The sequence below is a fragment of the Clinocottus analis genome, unplaced genomic scaffold, assembly GCF_023055335.1.
Source record: "Clinocottus analis isolate CAN_PGR_092001 unplaced genomic scaffold, fCliAna1.0.p SCAF_14, whole genome shotgun sequence".
In the NCBI taxonomy this organism is placed as follows: Eukaryota; Metazoa; Chordata; class Actinopteri; order Perciformes; family Cottidae; genus Clinocottus; species Clinocottus analis.
The window spans coordinates 14,393,608-14,421,315 of NW_027175865.1; the positions used below are offsets into that span (position 1 = coordinate 14,393,608).

General features: G+C 44.5%; 3 protein-coding genes across 3 annotated transcripts in view; 2 read left to right on the plus strand and 1 right to left on the minus strand.

The window, feature by feature from the left end:
* The first annotated feature begins 4,258 nt into the window (after nt 1-4,258).
* maneal (mannosidase endo-alpha like) lies at nt 4,259-17,286 on the plus strand. Its single transcript, XM_068575390.1, has 5 exons — nt 4,259-4,418; nt 4,842-5,477; nt 6,092-6,201; nt 11,163-11,239; nt 12,208-17,286. The coding sequence occupies exons 2-5, from the start codon at nt 4,952-4,954 to the stop codon at nt 12,842-12,844; spliced, it is 1,350 nt and encodes a 449-aa protein (XP_068431491.1). The 5' UTR covers nt 4,259-4,418; nt 4,842-4,951; the 3' UTR covers nt 12,845-17,286.
* Nucleotides 17,245-21,614, minus strand: sf3a3 (splicing factor 3a, subunit 3). The gene is made up of 17 exons (XM_068575389.1): nt 21,396-21,614; nt 21,232-21,279; nt 20,846-20,898; nt 20,602-20,707; nt 20,426-20,498; nt 20,202-20,293; nt 20,025-20,107; nt 19,765-19,903; nt 19,607-19,675; nt 19,427-19,494; nt 18,997-19,104; nt 18,832-18,901; nt 18,575-18,739; nt 17,984-18,094; nt 17,771-17,861; nt 17,616-17,671; nt 17,245-17,516 (listed from the first exon to the last, which is right to left on the minus strand). Exons 1-17 carry the CDS (start codon nt 21,489-21,491, stop codon nt 17,439-17,441), a joined length of 1,506 nt encoding a protein of 501 aa, XP_068431490.1. The 5' UTR covers nt 21,492-21,614; the 3' UTR covers nt 17,245-17,438.
* A 1,336-nt stretch (nt 21,615-22,950) lies between these two features.
* The window catches only part of LOC137784542 (ubiquitin-conjugating enzyme E2 E2-like), a 54,248-nt gene continuing 49,490 nt past the window's right edge, over nt 22,951-27,708 (plus strand). Inside the window, exons 1-2 of the mRNA XM_068575304.1 lie at nt 22,951-23,100; nt 26,279-26,477. Of these exons, the coding sequence (XP_068431405.1) occupies nt 26,287-26,477 (191 nt within the window). The 5' untranslated portion in view covers nt 22,951-23,100; nt 26,279-26,286. The remainder of the gene's footprint in view (nt 23,101-26,278; nt 26,478-27,708) is intronic.

Here is a 27,708-nt window from a genome sequence, read left to right on the forward strand (position 1 = left end):
ACACCAGAGGTAATAAGCTAAAGCCGTCAGTTTTTCTGACTTTTCCGTGAAACAAATGCAGCTCAGAGTCTCTGCACATTTTGCGCGTGTGTGTGCGTGTGTGTGTGTGTGTGCGTGCGCGCGAGGTGTTGCCTGATGAAAAACACCTCCCATCATGCACCGGTCTAATAGTCCAGCCGGAGGCGCTCTGGAAGTCGCCATGGAAATGGAAAGGCCCAGCGGCTGCTGCAAAACAAAACAGGCCACCCTAAGGTGACCGGGGTCACCCAGAGGGGGCTTGGGGGAACAAAGCCATGGCACGCGCTTGTTCAACAGCCATCGCTGAATCAACACACACGCGCACACACACACACACACACACACACACACAGGCTGCTATGGCGCCGTGATTGAAGAGTTGAGAGTCCGCGTGAATACGTGCATATCACAGGACCGTTCAGACTCTGCAGCATTTATGTTGTGAACGTAACGCTACACGCGGGTTGGAAACACTCTTGGGTGACGGCGTGGGCCCTCGCGCGTTGCGGAGGGGGGCAAAAATAAGCAGCAGCCCCACGGGAAGCCTGTCAGCTCACCTTTCACCCCTCCTCCAGGGGGCAATCAATCAATAAACCTGATCGATAACAAATCTATAGCGTGCTGCCATGTCGTGACAGATATCCCTCCCACAACAAGCCTCGAGGTGCGAAAGCTGCCGGGGGCCACCTCGGGGCCACAATGACAGGCTGAAGCCTTCTTCAACAAAGGAGCCCGTCCGTTAAAGGAGTAGGAACAGATTTATTTCGGGGGTGTTGTTAGCTTGGTCGACTCTACGAGCAAGTGGAGCAGAAAACAGATTCCTTTTCATCGGGTCAATGTGGAGAACATTTTTAAAGCTGCAATGTGTCTGATTTTTTATTTGTTTACAGGACGTTTGAAATGTCCGATGGCATAAAATTAAACAATTCTGATGGAAGTTGATGCGGTTTGTGTTGCTTTTAGCTCATTTGTCTCAGGTCTGAGGGAACGTGCGTTGTCTCCCACAGTGTCGTTTCTGACTCTACCACCAGGGGGCGCCACTGTGACATTTGTTTCTTAATCAATATATATTGACTTAAAACTTAAAGGATGGGTGTTATTTTTGCATTTTTCTTATTGGCAACAAATCCAAAGAAAATGTTTGACTTCTAAGTTCAAGTTTGAGGAAAAGCTGCATTTGTTGTGGACTATTTTAAGCGGCGGATTAATACACATTTAGTGCAGCAGGACGGTGTGTGTGTGTGGGATTGACTCAAACTAAACTACAGTGTGTGTGTGTTCATGGGGGTGAAGGGACATGTGCAGTGCAACAGTGTGGCTCACTGATGTGTTTTTGATAGTTTTAGGGCATTAATGGAGTGCTGCGGCAGTAAGGAATAAGATATATCAGGATTTGGACACACACAAGTCATTGTTGATTTTGGTCTTTTTGTCTTTTTGTTTTTATTGTGACAATAATAAAAGTATAGAAGAACTCCAGCAGGAAGTTTAAAAGAGTGTGAATATATTTGGGGACTTTTTATAGATGTTGTAGGGTGTAGGAGGAGGGAGGGTGGGGGGGGGAGCACACTAATATAATCCATTCTTGGTGTTTGATGTAAAATATATTGTTGATAAAAGCATATGGTTTCAGGGACACGCATACAATGACAATGTCCATGTAACACATCATGAATAACATTCGCCACAGGTCAGTTTCAGCACCAGGACCCAACAAAACAAGCGCTTCTGTCACAGTTCATCTCCACAGCCGCCTCACTCTGCTTGTCAGTGGCTCCCTCCTCGTTAGTCTAACGCCCTTCACCTGTTCACTCACCTGCCTCTGATCATTAATCAAGCCTTACATAGGACGCTGCCTCTCAGGCACACCTTGCCAGATTGTTCTTTGGTTTTCCATGCCAGACTCTCCATCCCTCTCTCACGGACTGATCTCTTGTTACCGAGCCGGCCTGTCCCCGTTTAACCCTCTTAGGCTGACTCCCGGTGAACATACCAGCCGTTTGACCCTGTTCAACGCTCTAAACTTAAAGGTGGAAATAAAAGGTCAAAGGTCCCTGGACTCTTGAGTTTTTGCGTTTGGGTCCAGATGAGACCAGTTAGAGCTTCCTTTTGTGACCGAATGAAAAAAGTATTCACAATATATCGCATTCGATTTTTAGAAAAGATGCGTTGTTGATAAATGAAGCCGTTGAAGTTCCTTTATAAGATCTGCCATGAAGCTGATTATTGATAACAGCCAATTAGCCATGCAAATGTGGAGGATACCTTGGAGCGGCTCACTGTCATAGTATTCTTATTTCTTCAAGTAAATAGACTTATTTGTAAATGTATAAATTGCATGTAAAGTGAGAAATGTTTCAGTTATTTAAGTGTGGACAAATAATTCATTGGAAAATATTAGGATAAACTAATGTCTTAACTTCCTTGTAATACCCATACATTATTACATTAATAAATAAAAGGATGTTATCACGTGTCATTGGGATGTCTTCCAAGCATTGTGCTGATGAACACACAGTGATGGAGTGCAGACCGGGCGGGAGGACGGAGCGTGACGTGAGCAGGCTGAGGTTGAACGCTGGCGGCAGGCGAACGAGCAGACAGGTGATCCTGAGGCTCAAGAGGGGAAAGGACGGTTACTCAGAGAGACGAAGGGAGCCAGAAGCAGGAGGATATACAGCAGTGGTGCAGCAGCAGCAACACTCTGGACCCGGATACATCTGTCGGGGCACATCTGGGGGAGGTGATGTGTCGATTGCAGGCAGACGAGCAGACTGATGGCAGCTCTGTAGGCTGAGCTGGATCCCATGAACCAGAGTGTGGGGGGGGGGGGGGATATATATATATATACACACATATATATATATATATATATATATATATATATATATATATATATATATATATATATATATATATATATATATAATGGACAACGTTAATGTCTTATGAATTGCAAAGCTTAAAGAGTGATGGCTGGGACTGTGAGGGCGATTATGTTTTCTTTTCTTTATAGTTTTTTCTCACTTTATTATATTTTATTCTCAACCTGCTTCATGTGCCATTCCTTGCAAATTGTTTAGGGAGGGGAAAAGCATTTAAAAGGTTGCTCACAAATAAAAACATTAGTTTAAAATGTTTTTAAATCAATTTGAAAATCCAAAGATGACAAGTGATTATTCTAAATGCAAAACAAAAACATGCATGTCAGAGCAACACAGGGTCTCTCCTGGGTAACATATTACTACTTTCTCTTTGCCACTAGATGTCGCCTCAAGCATGTATTCTCTGAGACCGCCTGTGTTTCATTAAATACCAAACTGGTTCAAACATAATCCAAAGACATACATATACATATTGTGACGGCAGTATGAAATGTCAGTACTGCCGTTAGATCAACACACGAACATGAAGAATTAGAGATGTGTTTTGCCGCATCAACATAGTTTGAGCTCATGTTACTATTAATACTGACTATTGATACACTGGGGTGTAATTATCTTAATAGCACACCGTTCCTTTGTTATCTGGCAGAAAAGTACATGACGTGTTTCTTTCCAGACAATCAAACATGGGCCTCGAAGAAGAAAATGGATTTGAAGTCGTTGAGGTTAAAATAAATTGTATAGACTCCAAATAGTATGTAAGAGACGTCCTTGGTGCCACAGTGGTGGAGATAAAAGAAAAGCGGCATTAACCACAAAGGCATATGTGTTTTACTCATTGTGGTGTCACGTCTCATGCAGTGTCTCATCGTTATATGAAAATTAAAACACTCTGCTATCTCCTTTTACTTTCTTCAGAAGTGTCCTGAATTAATTATGTTATTTTGGCTGCCAATTAAAGGGAAAGAGGCCTAAACATTCTCAGACATATGCTGGTTTGTTTACTTCGCCGTGAGCATATTGTGCATTTTTAAGCCATGGCCTGCTGTGCAGAGAAGAAAAGAAGAGGCTGCTCTTTTGGGGAGGAAATAATTCAACACGCAGACCAGCTAAACAAAGGGGTTTCCCTGCGATTAGTACAAAGGAATTCCCTTGTAATACATGTATTAAATAGTTACTTTCCAGTGGTTTCAGTTGCTGTACTACAACGGATTGTGACCCACACAGAGCACGCGCGTAAGAGATGAATCCCAACACAGGCTCGAGCTCCTCCTCCTGCTTCCCCTGTGGCAATAATCACCCCTCTTACCCGTATTTCCGGTCGGGGTTAATCCCACCCCTCCCTGTCCCTCTGCTCGCACCACAGAAACAAAATGTTTCACTCTGTCGCCTGACATGAACATTCAGTCATGAAAACATTGCTGTTGCTTCTCGCAACAGACCAGAAAGCCTCGTCATGAAGACGGGACGACTTGGAGAGACGAGGAACAGACGCGCAACGGACGGAATACAAAGGTACTCGCTTTATTAGAGCTTTACAGACACCTCGAGGGCGACTGGCGTCTGTTTGTTTTCTTTTAGATGCTATCTGTAGACCGGTGCAACATTGTCTTCATGTTTTGTTTTTTCAAAATCGATTTCCCACTTTTCTCTCGAAGAGAAAATGATGGAAAAGAATAAAAACCCGACGCGAGAAGGCGATTTATTGGAGCATTGGAGCGCGCGATGCCTCCAGGTCGTGATGATGGAAGTGAAATGAGATTGCTTTTTCTTCTTCTTCTTCTTCTTCTTCTTCTTCTTCTTCTTCTTCTTCTTCTTCTTGTGGCGCGTTTAACAGGCTCGATTACGCGCCAGCCTCCGCAGCGACTGAACGCTTTTCATTATTTATTTCTGTGTGTGTGTGTGTGTGTGTGTTTTCTTGTACCTGCTCGACGCCAGAGCCATGCTGAGACACGAGGACTGCGTCGGCGAGCTGTAGCCGGGCGTCGAGAGGAAGGAACCCCCGCGTTAACTTGGCCCGCTCGCCTTCAGCACCACGGACAGCGACGATGACTCGGCTCCGCCGGAAAGCCCTCGTGGCTCTTTTCCTCTTCACGCTCTTCATCTTCGGGGCCATGATGGGGCTCAGGACGCTGAAGCCCAGCGACGGCTTCTCGGACCTGGCCCCCGGCATGGACTTCGTCGGGGAGAGATCCGACCGGAGGCGGCTGGACGTGAAGGACTCTGCTGCTGCGGCTGCGGCGTTGGTGGTGTCGCCGGGCCAGTTCCACATGGGCAGCAGTGACACGAAGGTGGTGTTCACCAAGTCGGACCGAGATTACAGCATTTTCTACGACGTGCACATCTTCTACTACCTGTGGTACGGCGCTCCCAGCATGGACAACAAGTACATCCACTGGGATCACGTGCTGGTGCCACACTGGGACCCCAAGATCGCAGCCAGTCATGCCCAAGGAAGGCACACGCCTCCGGATGATATTGCCTCAAGTTTTTACCCGGAGTTGGGGCCCTACAGCTCCAGGGACCCAACGGTGCTGGAGTCCCACATGGCCCAGATAGAGGCGGCTGCAGCAGGTAATTCTTGCAACACACTGCAACACACTGCAAGACACTGCAAGACACTGCATGGCTCTGCATGTTTCTCATGTCGTGGACCTGCAGGGTCTTTGCCAATCCACTCAGCGCCCCCCACTCACACATCAACAGTAATCTGAATAAAGTTGCCATAGCTTTTATTGTTGATTAGTTTATATTAGATTAGGAAACTTTATTAATCCACACGGGGGAAACTCATTTGTCACCAAAAGTCATACAGACAACAACAGCCAAAGTTCACAGAGCACAGCAGACAAGAGACACGAAGAACCAGCCAAATGAAACAAGACACATGACCGACGATGTCAGAAAGATGCTGAATCTAAAAACCACAACTAAATGTGTCCATTCATATGTTTAACTGCTGCTGGAACAACAGACCGTCTGAGTCTTTAGACCTGAGTCGCATCGACGCCCCAAAGTTGTCAAACAAAAGCAGAACTAGAAATCCTTCAATGGTTACATACGTTGCTAGAATAAACACCCCGGCTGACAGCCAGTGAAGAAGTTGACATGTGCAGCATCGTGTGTCTGCTTTAACGTCCGCGGCGGTACTCAGAGCAGACTTTCCTCCGCGTGCTGTGGTGTTGTAGGGGTGCTGGTGTTGTCCTGGTATCCCCCCGGGGTGGCCGACGACCACGGCGAGCCCACCGAGGACCTGGTACCCGCTGTCATGGACGCCGCCCACAGGCACAGCATCAAGGTAACTGGTGAGACAACCGGTATGTTTTCCCTTTCTGATGATTTACTGAATGAATGCCAGTGACAGTGAAACGTTAAAGCTGAGTGTGACAAGTACATACATACAGGGTTCAGCCCTGTTTTGGAGTCTTTGTTGCCTCAAAGGTCAGCGCAGTTCAGACATGTGCAAATGGTCAACGATGCAGATGTAAATATTGGCATTCATCATCAAAGTTGAACTTTAAAAGGTTTGATTTAGCTTTTAAACGCTGGTGTGGTGAGTCCTTAAAACTGCTTTTTTTTTCTTCCCCCAGTCAAGAAAAAGTATGTCATGCCTTTTTATGCCGAATGCAGCATGTCTTGCAGCCGCATTGCATTCTGGTCCACTGAGGCTCCTGACAGTGAAGAAATGGTACCTACCCAGTGGGGCCCAGTGGCATCTCCAGTTGTGATGCTCTGACCTCAAAACCTTTTGACAGTTACAGTAACATGGAGGCTGGAAAGAGAGGGAAATGTTCTGCTTTCAGACGCCTTCCTATTCGAGCCAATAGTACAACTTCAAGGGCTTCGGGGTGGATTGTCTCTTTCAAAGCGCCTCTCCATCCACCAAATTCATATCTGCTCTATATCATATTCACAGCACTTAGTGTGTCTGATACCATACCGCCTTAAGACGCTGAAGGTGCTTGAGACAGCAGTGGCAAAACAAGCTGAGCGCAGACTGTAGATTCAGCATTAATGGCACAGAGTAGCTTTCGCTCGTCTACCTTCGTGCTCCTTATATGGAAGTCTTATACGGAGAACTGGGTCCCTGTGTGTGTCTCAGTCGCACTTACACAACAGTGTGTGTCCCTCAGCTGACCCGAGGGCTAATTCTCCAGTGTTTCAGTGCACCAGAGCTGCCGCTGACAAAATACAGGCTGAAGTCACGCTGTTTGTGAGCAGTCATGTGTGTGTGTGTGTGTTTGCTCTGTTTCCTCTGCCCGTGTCGTTTGCGACGCTCCCTCTGACACCGGAGGAGCTCCTCAGGGAATAAACCAAATGTGAAATAGGGTGTGATGAGGCACCGTCGCTCCTAATGTCATCGTATGCCAGACCAACGGTGTCACAGATATCCGCAGAGACCGTCACATATGAGAGACAGGAGGACACGGGCTGATCTATAATCCCCTCCAGCGCGGCAGCCTCACTAATTAAGCATAGATTGACCCTGTTGGCCCAGTGAAATGTCAGGATGCCAGCGGCAAACAAGCAGATAGAGATTAAAACCGGAGCAGAAAAGTATCACGTTTTAAGGATAATTGCAGTTTTGTAAGAACGTTGGTGAGATTTGATTGAATGAACCCATTTTAATGAACTGATCGAGCTTTTCTTTCCATTGTCGACACACAGTGTGCTCTTGCCGAGGAATATATGGCGTTTTCATCCCCATCAAGTCACGTAAAAAAACAAACATTAGAGCTGCACCAATCAACATTTGGTCAAATGATTATGTGCAATAATCGGCTCCTCTCAGCTCCACCGAGCTGTTTAGCGTCCGTGGGCTCTTTGTTTTTGTTTTTTAAGCAGCTGTTTTTTAGCAAACAAAAGCTCATGAATTTAATGTACGCTAGCAGGCCGGCGTCACATGGCAGAAAGAGGAAGTTAGCGGGTCACTGGTGAACATAATGGAGCATTTAGCACAAAGAGACTGATATTTTTCTCAATTTCAGACACCAAAATGGAGCTAAAAGAGTTGCACACATTATTCAGGTTGCCAGAAACGTGACTCCTTCTTTGTTCACATATTAACCAATATGCAAAACTTGTTGCCAAAGCTGCCAGCTTTCAACACAGTAATGGTTTTCCACCTTATGTGTGAGTAATTCTACCAATAATACTATAAATGTTGTCAGCAATGCAGAGAAAAAACTAAACTAAAAGAATTGAAGATAGAAATTCATCCCAAAGATTAAGATGAAGTCTGACCAAATATCAAACATACCATAATGACCAGTTCCTGACTCCATTCACCTCATATCATCACACAACTACCATCTCGCTCCACTCCCCTGGCATTTAGCTGGAATTACAATATATATATATATATATATATATATATATATATATATATATATATATATATATAGTTATAATGAGAAAATATTCCAATTATAAGAGCGATTACGAATAATATCGTTTTAAAATTGCCCAGAGGAAATCTTATCGAGCTTTTTTTGCGGCACATATTTGATTAGATATTTAATATTAGACATATGGATGTGTTATGTGGACATTGCAGAGGATTTCAGGTTACTCTGAGTCCACTCGGATCTCAAGTCGTGTTTCCCAACAATATTTTGCGTCCTCACTTTTGAATCCATGCTCTCAGTTTGCATAATGATGCCCACGTGGTGATGCAACACCGTCGCCTCTAGTGAGTGTTTGTCATCATCCGAAGAGCAGCCGAACATCGGTGGACGCTTCCGGTTGCGTGTGTGTGTTTACGGCGGTGGCATCCCCGACACACACACACACACACACACACACACACACACAAACACACACACACCTGAGGCCCGGGATGCAAATCTGAGAGTCTGTCGGCGTCGCGCAAACTCGAGGGGATCCGAGCAAACAAAGCGCTTTTTCATCCGCATCCATCCGCGGTTTATTCAGCCGAGCCGGGAACAGATTGAGCGGCGTCTTACCTCGCTGGCCTTTCATGATTTCCAACCAGTCGAGACAGCTGACAAACCCCGAGCCTGTTCGCCAAAAAAAAAAAAAAAAAAAACGCCGCCGCGTTTCCATGGAAACTGTTTAGGAGGACCTTGCAGCCTCTTTTGAAGGATGGAGTGGGCGTTGTTGCGCGCTCGGCGTTTGTGGCTCCTCGTCAATGCCTCAGTGTTCGCCGAGCTGCGGCAGAGCCTTTTCTTCCCTTTTGTGACTGAAGCAAACAGGAGCATCATAGTCGTCCCCGGATGACAGGCGGGCATCGGTCACCCGGCTTTCAGCGCTGAAGAACAGCACGCTGTGTCGTCTGTCAGATCACGCTCAGGCCTCCACTTTGAACATTTTCTTTATTTTGTTTGAAGCTAAATGAACCAATATTCCCTCTGACTCGAATCAAAAATAATCAAAAGAGGGAGAGAGTCTTGCTTGAAGCTTGAATTATTACTGAGAAGTAGCTAAAAAAAAGGGTTTCTGAGACTCTCGGGTCAGTGAAGTAGATGTCATCCTGTTTCACCTGAATGTGAGAGCAGAGGAGACGACAATACGGGACGAGCCTGTAGGGATGAAGAGCATCTGCTCCTCTTGTTCCCTCCTCTCCTCGGATCCCTTTTCAAGAGATCCTCAGCGTCCCGCGGGCTAAACTTAGCTGCTTCTCTGTCTCCTTCTATCTTTGTGCAACAGGAAAAAGGACACAATTTGATCCGCCTGTTTCCTCTTTAATGACAGATGACTCGTAAAAGCAACGTGCCTTTCCAAAGGGACATTATTTCTGTGCCATTGGTGCAGGCCTGTCTCCAGAAAGATGACGTTGTGAATTTTGCTTCGAGGGAAACGTATTTTGTCGTGGATTACGTTTGCTTGATGTATCGCACTGAAAAAAAAGCTGTTTCACCCATGAATCAGCTGTTTGTGTCCTCTGGGAACCAAGAACTTGTCCAAGTCATTTTAAATTCATTTACTTCGTTTAAATGTTTTAGTCAATTAAAGCAAAACCATTGTGCTTTTTTTATAAACCAAACTCAAACAAAACCCATTCATTTATACAATCAACCTTTGCATTGTGGGTAATATGGGCACCAGGTTTTGACGGGGGAAGATTGTTTCCATAACATTTTTTGCTATCGACTTATTTTGGGACGTGTTTTTGGAACATTACAACAGATAGTAGAACAATTAATAAAGTGAAAATAATATTGTATTTGTTGTAACTTGTAAATATTTTGGATTTCGGGGCCTTAATCCTTGAACGATAGAATCTAAAGAAGCAGCAGGTCCTGTTAAGATGTCAAATGAGTTCGTCCCTGAATACTGACACACCCTGAGCTGCAGGAAAAGACTGTTTTATTTCTACTTGCAGGTAAACTCTGTTTAAAGGCGATTATATGCGCGTCAGACATTTCCTCTGTCAATCATCCAGAAGCACACGCCCATCCGTAAAGTCTTTGTAGGTGCTGGGCAAAAAAGATCCGCTCAAAAGCAAACCAAAGCAGCAGAACACTGCCGTCTATCTCGTTCCCACTTCTTCATGTATTCCTTAAATGACACGATTGACAACACGTCCACCGTGAAGGAATTACGTTGTAGTCAAGCAGCTGTCAATCATTTGTCTCCTGCAGCATCGTTTGTGGTCAAAATGTTGTTGATTATCCTCAAGGATCAGGAGCGAGAGAGCGATGGGACATTACTTTTAACAAGACAGCCCGGGCAGCGTGAACATTTGTGAAGAAACGATGGCTACGAAGCAAACTACCAGGATGCCGGTGGACTCGTCTTCACTCTCGTCATGCGATGAGTAGATTACACATGAGGTTGAGTTTGTCAACTAAAAAAAATAATTCAATAACAGCTAAGGTCACTCTGCTTTTGTGTCGCTGCAGTCTCAACACGACACATGCTCGCACCTCTTTTAATACTTATTTTCAGCCGCGTCAGAAACTAAACTGTCTTCATTTGAAAAAGGATCTTTTAAATTGACAAACATCGTAAACTGTATCGTTCATGCCACAGTTCAAACGGGATTAAGACGTTTCTTTTTTGTCTCTCGGGGCCCGAATACTGCGACACCTGTAACGGGGAGTACAGGCCGACGGGTCAAACTAATTAAAATGTTGCGTTCGTATCGTCTGTCCATGAAAACAAATAAAACAGGAACAGAACAAAGTGCTCAGTTTGACCTTCACTGCATAACCCCTTGTTTTTCAGGTGTTTGTGTTCGTGTGCTGCTTTCAGGAGCTTTCTGTTAACATCTGTGTTCAAATGTGGTTTGCACAGGTGGCCTTTCACATACAGCCATACAAAGGGCGGACGGACCAGAGCATGCATGACAACATCAAGTACATCATTGACAAGTAAGTTGCCGAGCTTCCATTCTTCTGCCGTGTCGCTTGTGTTTCCTTTCACTGACCGAACGCCTCAGCTCTCATTTCCATATCTGACGTGGGGAGTCCAGTCATGTGGTGAAACCTGAAGCCCGAGACGGGGAGATGAAGAGCGGGTTGTTAAATATAGATGTCTCCCCCGTGAGCCCGCTGTAATGGATCAGAAGGCAGCTTTTGCTCCGACTTCGACCAGGAATGTGTGTCAAAAGGAGAGCCGGACTCGTAACTTTTGATGATATTCAGCTTTTCCCTGAACTCCAGCAACGTGTGACATATGTTAGCTTTAAGGTGGGAGACAGGGGGGGAGGCTGCAAAGCTAAGCAGGTAGTGTTTCATCCCTTAATACATTCAGTAGTAGTCTGATTACAAAATAAATCCAAATGTAAAAGAAGCTCATGATCTCAACCTGGAAACAACAGTAAAGAGTCCAAGCGATGCCGTGTTTATAATGACACACTGGAGTCAAATCAAAGCCTCGACTTGATTTATTTTGCTGCCAACGTTTAGGAAAACCTGCTGAGCGGACCATCTGTATGAAGTGACACCAAGAGATTGGAGGGACAGAAAAAGAAATGACGGTTTAAGTAAAGCATACACTTCTTTAGACTCAATCTGCGGAAGCTTAGCTTTCATTAAAGGTGCTTTTAATGAAGGCACATGTTCAGTGAACTAGTTATTGTGGTTTCCTTCCCCTAATTGCGTTGCCTACCGAGCTCCATGTCTTTCTGACTCCTAGTAAAAAAGTGAAATGACCCCGTAGCGGCGCACAGCACAGCAAATCGAGCCACCAATTATCCATTTTAATTTCAGAGTCTGCCAGCATGAGCAGGATTCAAACATTTCCAATGCACAATTACAAAAACATCTGCTTGTAGTACCTTCCTAAAATTGCTTTCCCATGCTTATTGTCAAACCCTCCCGTCTCGCGTGTTCCTCAGGTACGGAAAGCACGGCGCCTTCTACCGATTCAAGTCCAGCACGGGGCGAATCCTGCCTCTGTTTTACGTGTACGACTCCTACCTGATGCCGCCAGAGTCCTGGGCGGAGCTGCTGACGACCCAGGGCTCCCACAGCGTCAGGGGCACGCCTTACGACGGCGTCTTCGTCGGCCTCATCGTGGAAGAGCGCCACAAGCACGACATCCTGGCCAGCGGCTTCGACGGCATATACACCTACTTTGCCTCCAACGGCTTCTCCTTCGGCTCGTCCCACCAGAACTGGAAGGCCATCAAGGCGTTCTGCGACGCCAGCAACCTGCTGTTCATCCCCAGCGTGGGCCCGGGGTACGTGGACACGGCGGTCCGGCCCTGGAACAACCACAACACCAGGAACCGGGTTAACGGACGCTACTACGACACGTCCCTGCAGGCGGCGTTGTCCGTCAGGCCGGAGATCGTCACCATCACTTCCTTCAACCAATGGCACGAAGGCACGCAGATAGAGAAGGCCGTGCCCAGGAAAACTGTGACCCGCTTGTACCTGGACTACCAGCCCAACCTGGCGGACCACTACCTGGAGCTCACGCGCCAGTGGGCCGAGAACTTCAACAAGGAGAAGGACAAGTGGCTGATGTGATCCACGTCTCCCCGTTGGAGGCCGAGAGCGTGACCAGAGAAGACATTCAGTCGGCCGCCGCTGAGAAAAGACGATCCCTTTTAAGTTCCCCCACCTTGTTTTACCCCAACTCTGATGAGATACCCTCTAATTGTTCACTCTACCTTTGCTGTTTTTAGTCACTAACACTTTTCTGTACAGGTTAATATTGCAACGGATGTGTCGAAGCTACAAGGTCACAGCGACGGACAGACGGTCGTCGTTTCCCGATAGCGTCTCTCTTCAGTGTCTGTGTGCGACTTCGAGAGAGGGGCGTCTGCGTACAGCGACTCGGCTCCGTCGGCTCTTTTTCTTATTTTCCTATGATGAGAGACTGTTCTTTCCTGTATCTCTTTCAAGACAAATTAAAATGCGTGTCTGTTTACTGTCGGTGGATCGGTGGTGTCGCTGCGCAAGAAAGGTTCGAAATGATCAAAGGAGTCTGCCGCGGGTTGCAAGGATGTGGTATTTCAGTCAGTTTCCTCACACGTAGTTTCTGAGTTGCGTTTGTTTTGTCGGAGGAGCAGTGATGAGGGCGAGCAGAATGCAGAAGATCAGAAGCTGCTGAACGCGGCTCCATATGGTCTCAATCATCGGCGCTTTATGGGTTGAAGTGCTGGTGGGTTAGAGTCCTTTTTAAAAAAAAAAAAATTAAAGAAAATGGTGGTTAATTTGAGTCCACACTGTGCAATTAAAAAGCCATTCAGGGTTCAAAAAACAAAAATCCCACAGAGCTCCAAATATTTTATTAGACAGAGTTTTACAGAATGGAGAAACACATGAAATCTGGCTTTAAGGAGGAGTCTGGTTTACAACATGGCTCTTGTTTCACAGTTTTAGGCCATCGGTTATGGTCACGTGGGGAATGTGGCGACACAGTATTACGAGTCCTGCATTAGCTGGAAATACAATGACAGAAATCTGTATTTGGGCGGCATTTGATGCAAGCAAATGCCGACGAGCTGACCTCAAAGAGAAGGGGAAAGATTCAAGAGTTCAAATAGAGCATGCTCGCTGGTAACACACTCGCTTTGAGACCTTTCCCACAGATCTCGTCAGAACGGCTCTCCCTACATTCCTCAACCTCTGGAGCAGCTTCCAGACCCGGATCCGACTCCGGCCTGCGCTTTACAAGTGAAGCCTGAGTAAGTGCACACGTCAAGCCAAGTGAACCAACCGGTGTCCCTGCAGCCTGGCATCGGCCCTCATGTGAATGAGGAGTCAGCGGAGCAGAGCTGATCCCTCGGGACACTTTAATGCCACGCTTTGATGGTTCTACCCGCCAAAATAAAAAAAGGGGGAAAAAACACGCCTTTGCCCATGAAATTGACACGTTGGTACTCGGCTGCTGACAAAATGTCAGGCCTCTGAGCAGCTCGTCGTCCTCTGAGGAGGCAACTCTGTTCTTTATGTTTATTGTTTATAGGAAAGAATATATATATTTTAATATTTAGCCCTCAGCACTCAAGTCCCGCCCCACTGGCCTTCTGCATTGGAGCGGCCAGTGGAGCGGGAGGGAACGTAGACGGGAGGCGTTGGTTGGACTTGAACTCTCTATTTTAGTTAAGTTGAAGGAGAAAAAAAAATATCTTCAAGATGAATGCTGCATTTTTAGTTACACCCATATTTGTGTTCATCTATTCCATGTATCTGCATTTTGGCAAACTGCGTGGACAAAAAAGGTCTTTCTCTTCGGGTTCTGGTCCTTTTATTTGTGACGTCTGAGCTGGAAGGATCTCTCTCTTTCAGACTCTTGACCTCATCATTTATTGAGTCATTCATGTGCAGCGTCTTCAGTCTCCTCTGAGAATACAGATTGCAGCAGTTGATACTGATCGCCTGTCATATTATCTATGACATGTCATTTTACTGCTTTTGCAGCAGTAAACAATTATTACTGCAAATGCATTTGGAGTCAAATCCTTTGCAGTAAAATACTGTGTACACATTTTACAGTATCATGGATCCCACCAGGCCTTCAGTAAAATACTGTTATCAAAGAAAATACATTTTAATTTTGATCTTCTGCACCGATGCAACTTTTAAATGCCCAAATATTACTCAAGGATTTGTAACCTTCAATTGAATAATTTAATACATTATTTCTTCAATAAATAGATGTAATGAGTGACTAAACACACAGGAGGGTGCTGTTGGTGTTGTCTTAGCTCTGCTAGTTGTTGTAATGGAGTAATGGAGAACTCAGAGTGGCACCTTTGAATCGGGAACATCGAGGGATTTGTTCACTGGATTTGTTCAGTAGGCGGAAAGAAGAAGAAAAAAAACACCGGGACAGACGTGACATGGTGTGGTGAGGACGGAGTAGTGGAAGCTCCAAATAAAATACAAGAATTAAGACAACTTTGGGGCTGAAAGGCAGGACAGGCCTCTATGGAGACGTGAAGCAGAGTCAGGATCACATGAAGGGATGTAATAGCAAACAACACTGAGTTGACAGTAAAGCTTGAGAACATCTCTCACATAACCGCCGCGATAGCACGGCATCAGGCCCCCGAGGTGAGCTCATTATGACACACTTTGACCGAGGCCTTGAAACCAAAGCCGTGCAGTTCGAACTAGAAACCAGTCGAGGGTGTCATCAACCCTCTCTCGGCAGGAGAGCGCATGAGCGCGGCTCATTTCCAGAACAAAGAATGAATCCTCTCAAAAATCGTGTAAGTGGAGTCAATTTGTGAAGATAATTGAGCTGAACAAACCGTTTGAGTGTCACAAATGTGCGTTTGCCACACAGCTTATCTTCTGCCGTACTGGAGAAAAATGACGTCACGTAAAATTGAGGATTCTCCTTTGCGTCTCCCTCTGTCCACATTGCTCTGTAGGAATAATACACACCAACGCGTCTACGGCAGAACAAAATAAAATCATGTCATCCAATTTCACTCCACTGTTTTCGAGTAATTGCAAGTTGTCGGTGTTCAACAAAGCCAGCGGGGAAATGAGCCGTACCCCAGAGTTAGAAGCCCGTGTCTTTCCTGCTTCACGAGACATGAAAGGTATCGGCCATCAATCAGACAATCAAGGTGCCGCTGTGATTTCGCTTCAATTAAAACATTAAAACATTACCCAGAGCCGCCTGGAGGCTGTTTGGTACACATTTAATGAGCTCATGAGTTTGGTACTTCATGAAATATAAATCATAATTGCCATATTTTATGCTGCTATCCAATATCTCGGATATATTGTTGTTGTTTTACATCCCTCAGTCTCTTGATCCTGTTAAAAACTCACCTGTACAGAATGATTTCACATATTCGGGCCAAGCATCTTCTCCCAACATTCCTGAATATGAAGATATTAAGACATGAGGACAATCCACCTAAGAGCTGCGAAAGATCATTTTGAACCGCTGGGTCCTCTCCATCCCAGCAGAGGAATCTCTTGTTGGCTGCTGTGATGAGGCGCTGCCTTCGTGGATGTATGTTAGAGAGCTATCCGTCACTGAATGAATCTTGTGCTGGTTTGTTAAACTCCCTGCAGCAACATTCAGCCTGAATCCTCTTTTGAACATTTTCTCCGAAGCACGTGAATACTTTTTGTTGTAAGAAATAACTTCTTTTTTTTTTTTTTACAATCAACACTTGAAATGATGCAGGCACTTGCAAATGAAACAGTCCTACAAAATGTAAAGCTTACGCTGCAGCTTCTTAAATGTGAGGAGGTATTGTTTATTGATTAACGTGACAGTAAAGTGATCGTCTTTGGAGTTTGGACTGCAGGTCCGAGGAAACACGATATTTTCCGCCGCTCTCTTTTAATGAGCAGACCGCATGTGGCACAAACGAGCTTTTCTTGTATTTTACGGCTTTGTCTTTTAGCCATTCCACACAGACTGGCTTCAAATTGTGCCTTGATGTCAGCGACAAAGTTTCCTGATAGAACAATAAAGTTTATGTTCCCTCGTCTGAATCAATTACTCAGCGCCTTCTCATAACATCCTCCCATAAACAATGTGGTATGCAACACTCTGAACGAGGAAACGCCTTCCGCGGTATGAAAAATAATACAATAAATATTTATGTTGATGACTTTGTTTTACGGTGTTAAATATGTGATCCAACCCTAATGTTATATCCTTGTTTCACTACGTGTTGTCTCATTGGCAACAGGTTTGTTCATTAAAAGAAATACAAGTACCCGTGTTTTAGTTTATTACTCCAGTGTGTAACTGCGTCACAATCGCAGCAGTAAAGTAGCCGACGCAGAGAGAGTCTAAATATACACACGAGCCAATTGCAACAATAAATCAAAGCGTCTCGCCGAGTGAAGTCTGAACACGGACCGAAATCCTTCAAGGAGGGAAGACTCACTCAGAGCAGCACATTAAGATGTAGCCAACCGGAGATAATGAAGACAACCAGATGTGACAAAAGAAAAGTACTCTGTTTATTATAATGATCAATGATTATGCCATTACAAAGTCTGTAAAACAACATTACTACTTACAAATAAAAAGAAACATGTCTGATAAAAAAAAAAACAAATCTTAAAAAGGACGCTTGTTACTCGTTGTAGATTTCTTTCACTTTTTCCCCGTGTGACTCATGCTCTCCTCCATCTACAGCAAGCCTTGTCTCTTCAGATCCTCGTAGGTCTTCTTGTTGACCACATTGCCGCTCGAGTCCTCGTACTCTTCCTGAAAAACACACACACAAGTCATGAAGCGAGCATTAAATGAGAACTAGGAAGCGCCGTCCCTTCCTTGCCCCACAACCAGTCGCCCGCGTGGACTCACCTCCGTGTCCGGCTGCCATCGCTCCAAAGCCTTCTGGGACTTCAGCTTTGCCCACACTGGAGTAACGAAAAAAACAAAAACAAACATTATCGAAACAAACAAAACTGGGCTTCGTCGATCCAGACGTCCGTAACGAGCGAGACGAGGACTCTTACAAGAGACGGCGTCCTCGATCTGTGTGACGTTGGCGAAGTGAGCGGTGTTGGGGATTCCCAGGCAGCGCATCCCGTGAGCGTGCCTCCATTCCTACAATGAAAAAAAAACACACAAAACAACACTTACTTTCTTTTGCTGTGGCATTGACGTCGTTCGAAGACGGGCAGGTTACACACTCCCTCTGTAACAATGACCACGTAAAAACTACATACCGCAAAGTGCCTCTGGAAGGCTTTGGGTCCTCTGTAAGTGTAGTTTCCACAGATCTCGCAGTTGTAGTTGATGTTCAGCCCGTGGAGTTTATAGAGCCAGTAAGGAATTGGCTGCAGGGAATAAAACACCACGACACACACAGATAGTTTATTAAATAAACGAACAGCACAGAACAGAACAGCATTGTAAAAACAGGATTTTGCAGCACCAGTTTGGATTAATGTTGAGCTATTGGTTAACAACCCGGAGAATAAACATTTGCATGCTTCTTGAAATGTTGTGAATCTTCAGGACATTTGTCAGTGCTTCTTCCAGCTCTTCCTTTTTCGCCGCTTTAGAGATTATTAAAATCATCAGTCATATCCCAACATGTGAAACTCCCTCTGTGCTGGCAGATACGTGGAAGAGCAACCGCTGCATCAGACATCAGAGTCTCTGTGCGGACTTAAAGGAATCGTTCGGTTGTTTTGACGTGGAGTAATACGAGTAACAATTCAGGATTAGGTCTGAACTTTACCTGCAAACTTCTTTAATTAGTCTTTCATTCTGTATTCAAGAACTGTGTTTAAGTCACAAGTGCGAGGCCTCACCTTGCCGTCCCAGCCCAGCGGCAGGTTCTTGGGGTTGTAAATGATCTCGTTGTCCTCGTCTTCGCTCTCGCTCTCACTGAGCTGCTCCTCCTCCTCCTCCTCGCGCTCCTCTCCGGTCCGGGCCTGTTTCCTCTGGACGTTCTCGTGGGTCAGCTGCCTTTGCTCCTGTAAACGATCGAAACGGTCACGTTTGAGCCGACAATAAGGGGACGCTTTTCTCAAAGTGATCAAACTCTCCAGTGGATTTATGCACTCACCCCGAGGATCTCCACATATTCATAGACTTGAGCTTCCAGGAAGGCAATTTCCTTGTTACGCTCTGTGTCTCTGCAGAAGTGATGGATGTAATTTGTCATGAATTATATAATGAGCACTATTATAAAGACACCGTCAGCATCAGAATTAATTTTTTACACCCTTACTTTTTAGGGCCTTTGGCTTTGGGGTTCTTTGCAAACAGGGACGGGTCCAGCAATTCCAGGGATTTGCCTTTTGTGCTGAAAAGCCTCTGAGCTCTCTCCTCCAGAGTGCTGTCCAAAACACACACACACACACACACACACACACACACACACACACACACACACACACACACACACACACACACACACACACACACACACACACACACACACACACTTAATCAGCTGTCCTGGTGCATCAGGCTTAGAAATATCAAATGTCAGACAAAGTGCAGTTCCCAGATTCCTGGAAAAGTTAAACAGCCATTTTCCACTTCTCATAACTCAAACTTTTAAGAACTTGCGAGAGTTTGGTTTTAGATTCTTCCGACTTTTCAGATATACATCAGTTCAACGTTATAAATTTCAGCTTTGCAAACGACATTCTCACCCTCCACATTTCAGTCCCAACGCCATGAGGGCGGACTTCAGTCTGTCCAGACCCAAAGAAGCCAACTCCTGCGGAAAGGAATAAGCATAACACGTCAGTCAAAGTATTAATAAGAAGCAACCCGAGTAGGATTTATTAAATAAAAGATACATCTTTAAACGTGAGCACTGGATGTTTTACCTCCCAAGAAGAAAAGGCAGACAGGTCCAGATGAGCTCCAGAATGTGTCAAAGCACTGCTCGTCTCTTTCTGCAGTTAAAACAAATAAATAAAAACAGGTCAGATGAAATGGCCACCCAAGACTCCAACCATCTTCACATATGAATAAGAGAACTTACAGGCCAGCCTGGAAAGGTCCCATTGTCCCATTTTTTTTCAAAGTCTAACAGCACTTTGCCATAGAGCTCGTTCTGGTCCAACAGAGGTTTGACCCGGTCTGTGTAGTCCTGCAGATACTCCAGCAGCATCTCCAGGTACCTGCACAGTCAACCAGCACACATTATATATTGAAACGGTTTATGATACACAATCAAGCTAAGTTGGGATAATTTTCTTGTCAGCTGCTCAGTTCTGATGGGAAGAAGCAGGGTGGACCTACTTTTTATATTCAGCATTCTTCCTGTCCTTGGGGATGTCAAAAAGTTGGTCGAATGATGACAGGAAGGAGATATACTCGAGTTTCTGTCAGGAAAGAGCATACAAAGTGTTTTTTTTATAAAAATACTTCAGTTTGAAGGAACAGCGTGACCTATGCAGACTCAAAGGGGATCTAAACCTCGGATCCCTTCAGGTTGATGAACTTCAGGTAGCAGTCGTGGAGGTCGAGGTAGCGGCCGTATCCTTCTTCGTCAGTGAACTCCACCAGGTCTGTGGAAGACGAACAAAAACCAGAGCAGTGCGTTAGCCAGCAATATCAGCCGGAGCTATTTTACGTTTAACAAGGTCGATCCCAAAACTTGTCAGCTGACCGTCTGGCTCAAATGTATGGATTTAACTTACTCTGAGCCTCCTCACTGGGGTTCTCTCGGGCCTTCATCAGCTCCTCAAACTCTACAGACATGGGAACAGCAATCTACAAGAGAGATGTGACAACATTATTATAAATGATCCATGTCAATAGGTTTGCATAGTCTCAAATTAGACCGTATAGATCATAGAAGGAAGACATCAACTACCTCATTGGGGTGCTTTCTGTGAAACTCCTTTATGTGTTTCAGTCTGTTGTAGAACTCTGCAAACTCATTTGGTCCAGATATGGCACCAAGTTCATCTTTTCTCATTCTGTCAATCAGAAAAAAAAAAATCATTGTTCAACTTAACAAAGCGACATAACGCAACGGCAAAAAAAATCTGTAGTTTGGAGGAGCTCCATTCTGACACAACTGGAGCCACTTTAACTGGAGCCGGTCGGGCACTCACCCATCTTTGTCTTCATAAGAGTCTCTGAGATTTCCGCTCACTTCCATATACCTCTGTCAAAAGATTAAACAGATTTAAATATCTTTAAACATGACCACATAACACACTGGACAGACCTGCACATGAAGCACATATCTCACTAAACTAACGCTACTGTCCATGATAATGTCATAACACATGTATTTGTCACAAGCAAAGTGTGATTTATGTGCACTTCTTAACTATCGGGGTGTTTTGTCAAACGCAGTGCACAAATTTGAGCTGCAAATGTTCACATTTCCAGTTATTCTTTTTGCCACATAGATGCTAAAAAGGGAGCCAAACAAAACGTTCACCTTCCTCTCTGAATTTACATGCGAGGTTAATCAAACTCTCGTTTAACTTACGTCCAACATTGCTCTTGTTCGGTGGTCGGAGTTAATCTGGTCCCGCAGCTGTCAGAAAACAAAAACAAAAACAAAGATAGACTTTAAAAACGGCACTAGTTAACTTGCGGTTGTTTCCAGTGTTAGCAGCGCTGATTAGCAGCAATGCTAAAGCTAGCTCTTACCGTGGACTTCTTGTGTAACATTTCTTTCGTCTTCGCGTCCATCAGCCTCTCTTTCTCTTCGTGGTAGCGACGCTGCTGCTCTAAAATAGTCTCCATTGTTTATAAACGTGTCGTGGCTTTATTAAAGACTAAACAATCCCTCTAACTCGTTTGTATTAAAACGTAGCAGCGACCCGCCGATTCTGCTACGTTTGTTTTCAATGGCGCATGTCTGGAAAAGCTCCGGTCCGCCACCGTACTTGGCCGTAGAGAAACATCGACCGCCTGAACGGTTCCGGGGTGGTGAGCTGGACCCGTTTGGTCCACGAACAATAGGGTAAGTATTTCTAAAAATGTAAATTAATTCATTTTTAATAATAAATGTGGTAGAGATAGTCAATGAATTGTAAAATCTGGAGGAAATAGAGGTCACTTCGTCATCTATATATAGTCACTTAAAATATGAAGGGTCTACCTGTGGTGTTTTAAAGCTGTTCATTCCAACTTGTTTTAGATTAATTGATTAATTGTCCCTTTCCTCTGTACAGAAGCAGGTTACCAAACACAGACACCACGAACAACCCGTGCATCTGAGTATAGACATGTTATATACATAGTCTAGTACGGCATAGACTGTTCATTATATGTAATTATTATCTGGGAAATTGTTTTTTTAATCTCGGTGCACACTTTAAAGCGGAATGGATCAATTCCTCTCTTCTGCACTTCCTTTGTAGTCTACTATCATCAAAGCCTGCCATAACGCTTCAGAGAGCACAGTTTGCGCGGACTCGCGTGGGAGCGCGCACGGAGGCGGTCTGGATTAGTCAAGCTGCGGCAAACAAAAGGAAAAAAATCGGAACTGAGGATTCTCTGCACGAACATAAAATAATTATTGGACGTTTAATGAAAATGTTAGTGGGCTACTTTGATGTAGAATAACATGTTATTAATTTTGTGGCAAAGTTATTCTAAAAAAACCTTCTTTTTTTCTTCTTCTTTTATGTGATTTTTTTTCTTCTTTTCGTCCAAATTATAATTCTTGTCTATTCAAAAAGCGACAAATGAATAGAAACGACATAAAGGAAGAGCAGTGTGCATTTATTTTTTTATTACAAAAAATAGGTCACCTGACTCCATGACAGGAGCATGTTATTTGATTCCGTTAGGATCATGTTACTTTTTTCAGCGGTCACAGAAAAGCAGTGACAGAAAATACTACAAATTAAGAAATGACAAAATTGTCATTCAACTTCTGAATACAATATATACATTATGAATAAAACATAAAAATAAAAAGCTTTGTAAAGGGATGGACCCAGTCGGCGCACCATGTTTTTATTTTTTTGCCGAATGGTTATGCAAATATGTGCAACAAATTGTGTGTGTGTAATGAGATAAACCTGAGGATGAACCTTAGAATAAAAGAAGAAGAAAAAAACATTAATTAGATGCAGTTGAACTTTATTCGCAGGACTTAAGTCGCCTCGCTTGAAACGTGCTCGTTTAGGCTTTTACTTTGTCATCTTAAAACCGGAAACGATGCGTGTAATTACCGATAACTTGACCGTCGCGGGGTTTTTTTCTTTTTTTTTTAGCACATTCTCTCGCAGTCAGTCAAAGCAACGGGCGGAAAGCAGCGCGGACGACCAGCGTTACAGATCACGGAATATAATACGGTGGACATTGACCCCGCGTTTCTCCTGCGTCCAGCCTGCTCGAGAAGGTGAGTCTTCTCCTCCAAACACGCCACTCCACCAACGGAATAAAACGGTTATTACGTTATTAGAGGGAGGGGGAGTTGGGGAGGGAGGGGGCGGAGAGGGGGGGGGGGTCCATTCCGTCTATTGTGCTGGAGCAGATTTAGCAGCGGTCAGTTAGCGCTCCGACATTGGGCATGTTTTTGTAGGCGCTGTTGTGCTTCATCTCCTTCCATCATCTTCATCAAGACGTCTCATAACGAGGCTGTCTCGCTGTGAACTCAGGGAGGAGGGGGGGGGGGGGGGGGGTCCTCAAACATTAGCCCGATACGTGTCTTCTTCTTCTTCTTCTTCTTCTTCTTCTTCTTCTTCTTCTTCTTCTTCTTCTTCTTCTTCTTCTTCTTCTCCTCCTTCTGCTCCTTCTGCTCCTTCTTCTGCGTGGTGCTGAATATGTAGGGACATTCCCCCCACCCACCCGAACCCCGTGCAAAATATGAATCATTTAAACCCACTTCTCTGTAACCGGGCACGGAGACTCCGCGGGGATGCCGTGAAAGACATTTTTTTTAAATCGTTAACAGCTACTGTTTCATTCGGCGTTACACCCATTGCACCAAACGGACCAAATACGGATTAAACTTCTGTAACAGGGGTCTAGTCCCAACACCTTGTAGAATGAAATGCATGGGTTTAACGGGGAGGACCAAATGTCAAAGTTGAAATGTCATTTACATTTGAAATGACATTTGGTTCTTATATTTAGAAAAGCATAATACAATATTTCTACACAATTTGACATTTTGTTCTTTTAAATTAGGGGACTGAATGTATTGGGACTATCTCTGGGATACATTATATATGCATGTTTTTTGTAGGCCTGCTCAATAGCACACGCTTTGGGAAGCTTCACCTTGGTTGACAGTTATGGTTGAGCTGTTTTGACAGTTTCACACCTGAAGGGGAACAGAAAAAAAAAGAAAAGAAAAAAAACATCTGCCCAATAGATGTCTTTCTCTGTCTGCAACTTTTACTCCTCAGCGTGTTTGTCCTCACCTGGCGACTCTCTCCACGTCATAATCACCGCTTATCCCGAGAGCGTTCAAGTCACCAGAGCATGTAAATGTTGTAACCTTTTAAAATGAGCCCCCCCCCACCCCCTTTCTGTATCACCCTAACCCCATATAATCCCCCAATTATCTCCCACATCGGCTCGCCACCAAATGCAGTTAATTGCATCAGATAGCCTTGTGTGCAGTGGCTGTTTGTCAAATGTCAGACGCGGAGTCGGCTTGCCAAAGCCGCTGTCATGTTTATTGAACAATCTGCCCCTCACTTCTGTCCAATTTGATATTCATTTCAGCTCAACAGCCCCCACAGCCATTCGTCTAGTATCATACATTTTTCATAATGGACGTGGGAATGTAAATAGAGGCATTCACCTTGACGTGTGTACACACAGAGGCACACGCGCACGCACACGCAGAGTGATGGAGGAATTGGATTTAGTGAACATGACCTTGTAGGTGTCTTTATTATTGAGACTCAAAGCTCGTGACCAGCGGGTGTTCAACTCGACTGATTCTGGACGAGCAGTAAAGGATCTGCGCTCCGTGTTTACCTTCCCCCTCCACCTCCACCTCCACCCGCTGCTGCAAATATACCGCTCTAGGGGGGATTCATAATGACCCTTAGAGGAGGAACGACCTCATAGAGCTGCAATTGACCATTGATTAATCGGTGTGTTAAAAGTCTGCAAATATATTGAACATTTGTGGTAAAATGCCAATGAATCCAACTCAGGTTTAGAAAGAGGCTTTTTAAAATAGCAGTAGACTGATAATCCAGGCTGTTTAATAAAAAAAATGAAAAAAGGGCCACAGACGATATATGAGTTGTATCAGATTAAAGAACACGCGTCACATTCCCGATATGAAGTATATGACAGATGCTGAGTACATGCTCCAATGAAATGACCCAAAAAAAGGATGTAAATTGGTGAATGAATGAGAAGACGCAGACATTTTAGAGAAGTAAAAGATCCACTTTTCCTCAATAATCGCTTTTTCTCAGCTTTTGCCATGCTGAGAGCCGTTAAGAGGCACTCGATGTACTCCCAGTCTTGCTTAGAGCATTTTAAAGATTGCATTCGAGTTTGAGCTTTAAGATGTTTAAGTTTAATATTTAAACACATAATCGCTCTCCCAGAGAGAGAAACAAACAAACATATGAGTCCGTCTCTCCAAAGCAAGATGTTCTTCTGGTGAAATTAAATCCTCCGGGCCTGCAGAGTCAACTCCTTTAACAATTACAATCTTCTTTAACGAAGAATTAATGCACCTCAGTGCATTTAACACTAATCCACAATGTGTGATGGCTCCGTCTTCTCACAGCAGAGAACCTGCAGAGAACCTGCTTCCCCATTGGCTTTTCTATATATATATATATATATATGTATGTATATATATATATACACACACACATCTGAATATCTTTGGTGGTAGAACAAACCCAACAAAAGAAAATTGGGATTGTCATATTTAACAATTGAATGAATGTATCAATTAAGAAAACAAGCAACACAATGACAATGATCATCAGTTGCAGATTGAAATGAAATGAATGACTAATCCTCTTTTTTATTCATATAATTACTGACTGAGAGTGTCAAAAATAATTTAAGCAGACAAAATACACAAGCGACTAAGTGATAATCCCTAAATATTAGACCAAGGTTTAAGTGCATTATGAACATACTTATAATGCATTCATCCTTTACTTCAAGCACCCAATTGGAGTAACTTATAATCACATAACGCGTCACAGCAGTGATTTATAATGCATTAAATATATCACGACCATGGGAATTATAAGACACTTGCACAAAGAAAAAAGGCCAGTGAGTGATCTACAATGTATTATTATACACGACACAAAATACTTTATAATATGTAATTATTGTCATGAAGCATTGTGCCTATAAATATATACGATACTTTTAGAAGATTATTGGGCATTTAAATGTTTAAATGAGCTTCAGTTGTTCAGAGAAGACCTTTGAAGTTGTTACTGAGAAATTGTGCATTCTTTCAAACGCAACAGACAAGTGAGTAGTTTTGCAAAAGACCGTCTTTGTGGATTCAGTATCGTAACTCCTGCATGTGTGTGTGTGTGTGTGTGTGTGTGTGTGTGTGTGTGTCTGCGCAGTGTTCAGCATGTCCAGTGAGGTGCAGCCGAGGCCGGACGACAGCCCCAACACCAGTGGGGGAAGCTCGGACGCCGAGCAGAGGGAGGCGGCTCCGCCGGAGCAGCCGGGCCCCGAGCAGCGGGACCAGACCCAGCCCAAGAAGAAGGAGGCCAAAATCTCCAGCAAGACCGCCGCCAAGCTCTCCACCAGCGCCAAGAGGTAGGCCCGCTGCTGCGCTGCTCCTCTTCTACTCGGCGCTGCTCGTCTGTCACTTTGCGCCGAGAGCTCACCGGCTGGTCGTTAGTCATTAGTTACTATGCTAGTGACGCCGTCGTCTTTACATTAAAGCATCACCTCCTGTGCATTTCTCCAGAGGAGAACCCACCAGACGCCTGTGCCACATGAGGAAATGTTTGTTCTGTGTACAAATAGATTCATCATGATGAGGAAATCGGCGCCGATGTCCGTTAATGGCTGTCTGGATGGCTGTCGGCCGGGTTTACACACGTCACTGCTGGACTTGACCCCTTCCAACACACACACACACACACTTATTTCATCAGATGTTAAAGGCTGCTGGGAAAGGATGGCCACGGTTGCGATTAAACGTGTAAATTCAGCCACGAACCAAAGTCAATGACATCTTGTTTTTCACTTTAACCGCCACCCCTCCCCTCTTGGGGTTGCCCGGCCCCCCTCCCCACCGATGTAACACACCAGCTGATTCGGTTCGCGACCTCTTCGCGGCAGGTCGGCCCCGGCCGGCAGCGGGGCGGCGGCACGGGGACGACGGCAGTTGTTATCTGCCTGAGCTCGGCGAGCGCGTCGACGCTGATACCAGAGCTGTTGAGAGAGACGTCGTTGTTCCTCCACACTGTTGGCAGCTGACAATAGGAGGCGGATGATTAAGCCTGCGAGGAGTGTGAGAAGCGACGTTGACCAAAATAACAATTTAATGAATTCCTCATTAATATACGGGAAAATGAACAACCATTTTTTTAGACATTCGTAGTGCCATAGTGTAAAGGGAGGGAAATAGTCGCGTAAAGAATAAAACTGAAGAGGAGCTCGAGAGAGAAAGTGAAACCTCCTTTTTGTTTGTTTTTTTCCCACCTCCACGCAACTGACCAATCATATTGCCAGGGGGGAAAAAAAAGTGTTAATTAGCTCCTAAAAGGCCAGTTAAAAAGCTTTCCATCATAGAGACATAATAATCATTCAAACAGAAATAACTGCACACGCACAATCGTTCCCCGCAGGCATTCATGTCAAACCTTTTGTGTATAAATAACATGGGGCCGCATGATTATGGCCAAAATAATACACACACAATTATCATTTTAATGGATTTCCAGTGTCTAAAATAGTGCTTACGCTTCCTTTATACGCTGCATTCTTCTTAATGAATAAATCGTTTGGATCAAATTCAGACTTTGTCTTCTCGTCGGAA

Excerpts from the sequence above, each read along its gene's own strand:
- maneal (XM_068575390.1), top strand. The coding sequence starts at position 4,952 with ATGACTCGGCTCCGCCGGAAAGCCCTCGTGGCTCTTTTCCTCTTCACG. Across the intron at positions 5,478-6,091 it reads GATAGAGGCGGCTGCAGCAG|GGGTGCTGGTGTTGTCCTGG; the intron begins GTAATTCTTGCA and ends GTGGTGTTGTAG. Across the intron at positions 6,202-11,162 it reads CCCACAGGCACAGCATCAAG|GTGGCCTTTCACATACAGCC; the intron begins GTAACTGGTGAG and ends TGGTTTGCACAG.
- sf3a3 (XM_068575389.1), bottom strand. The coding sequence starts at position 21,491 with ATGGAGACTATTTTAGAGCAGCAGCGTCGCTACCACGAAGAGAAAGAG. Across the intron at positions 21,280-21,395 it reads TGTTACACAAGAAGTCCACG|CTGCGGGACCAGATTAACTC; the intron begins GTAAGAGCTAGC and ends GTTTTCTGACAG. Across the intron at positions 18,095-18,574 it reads CGCTGGGCTGGGACGGCAAG|CCAATTCCTTACTGGCTCTA; the intron begins GTGAGGCCTCGC and ends TATTCCCTGCAG.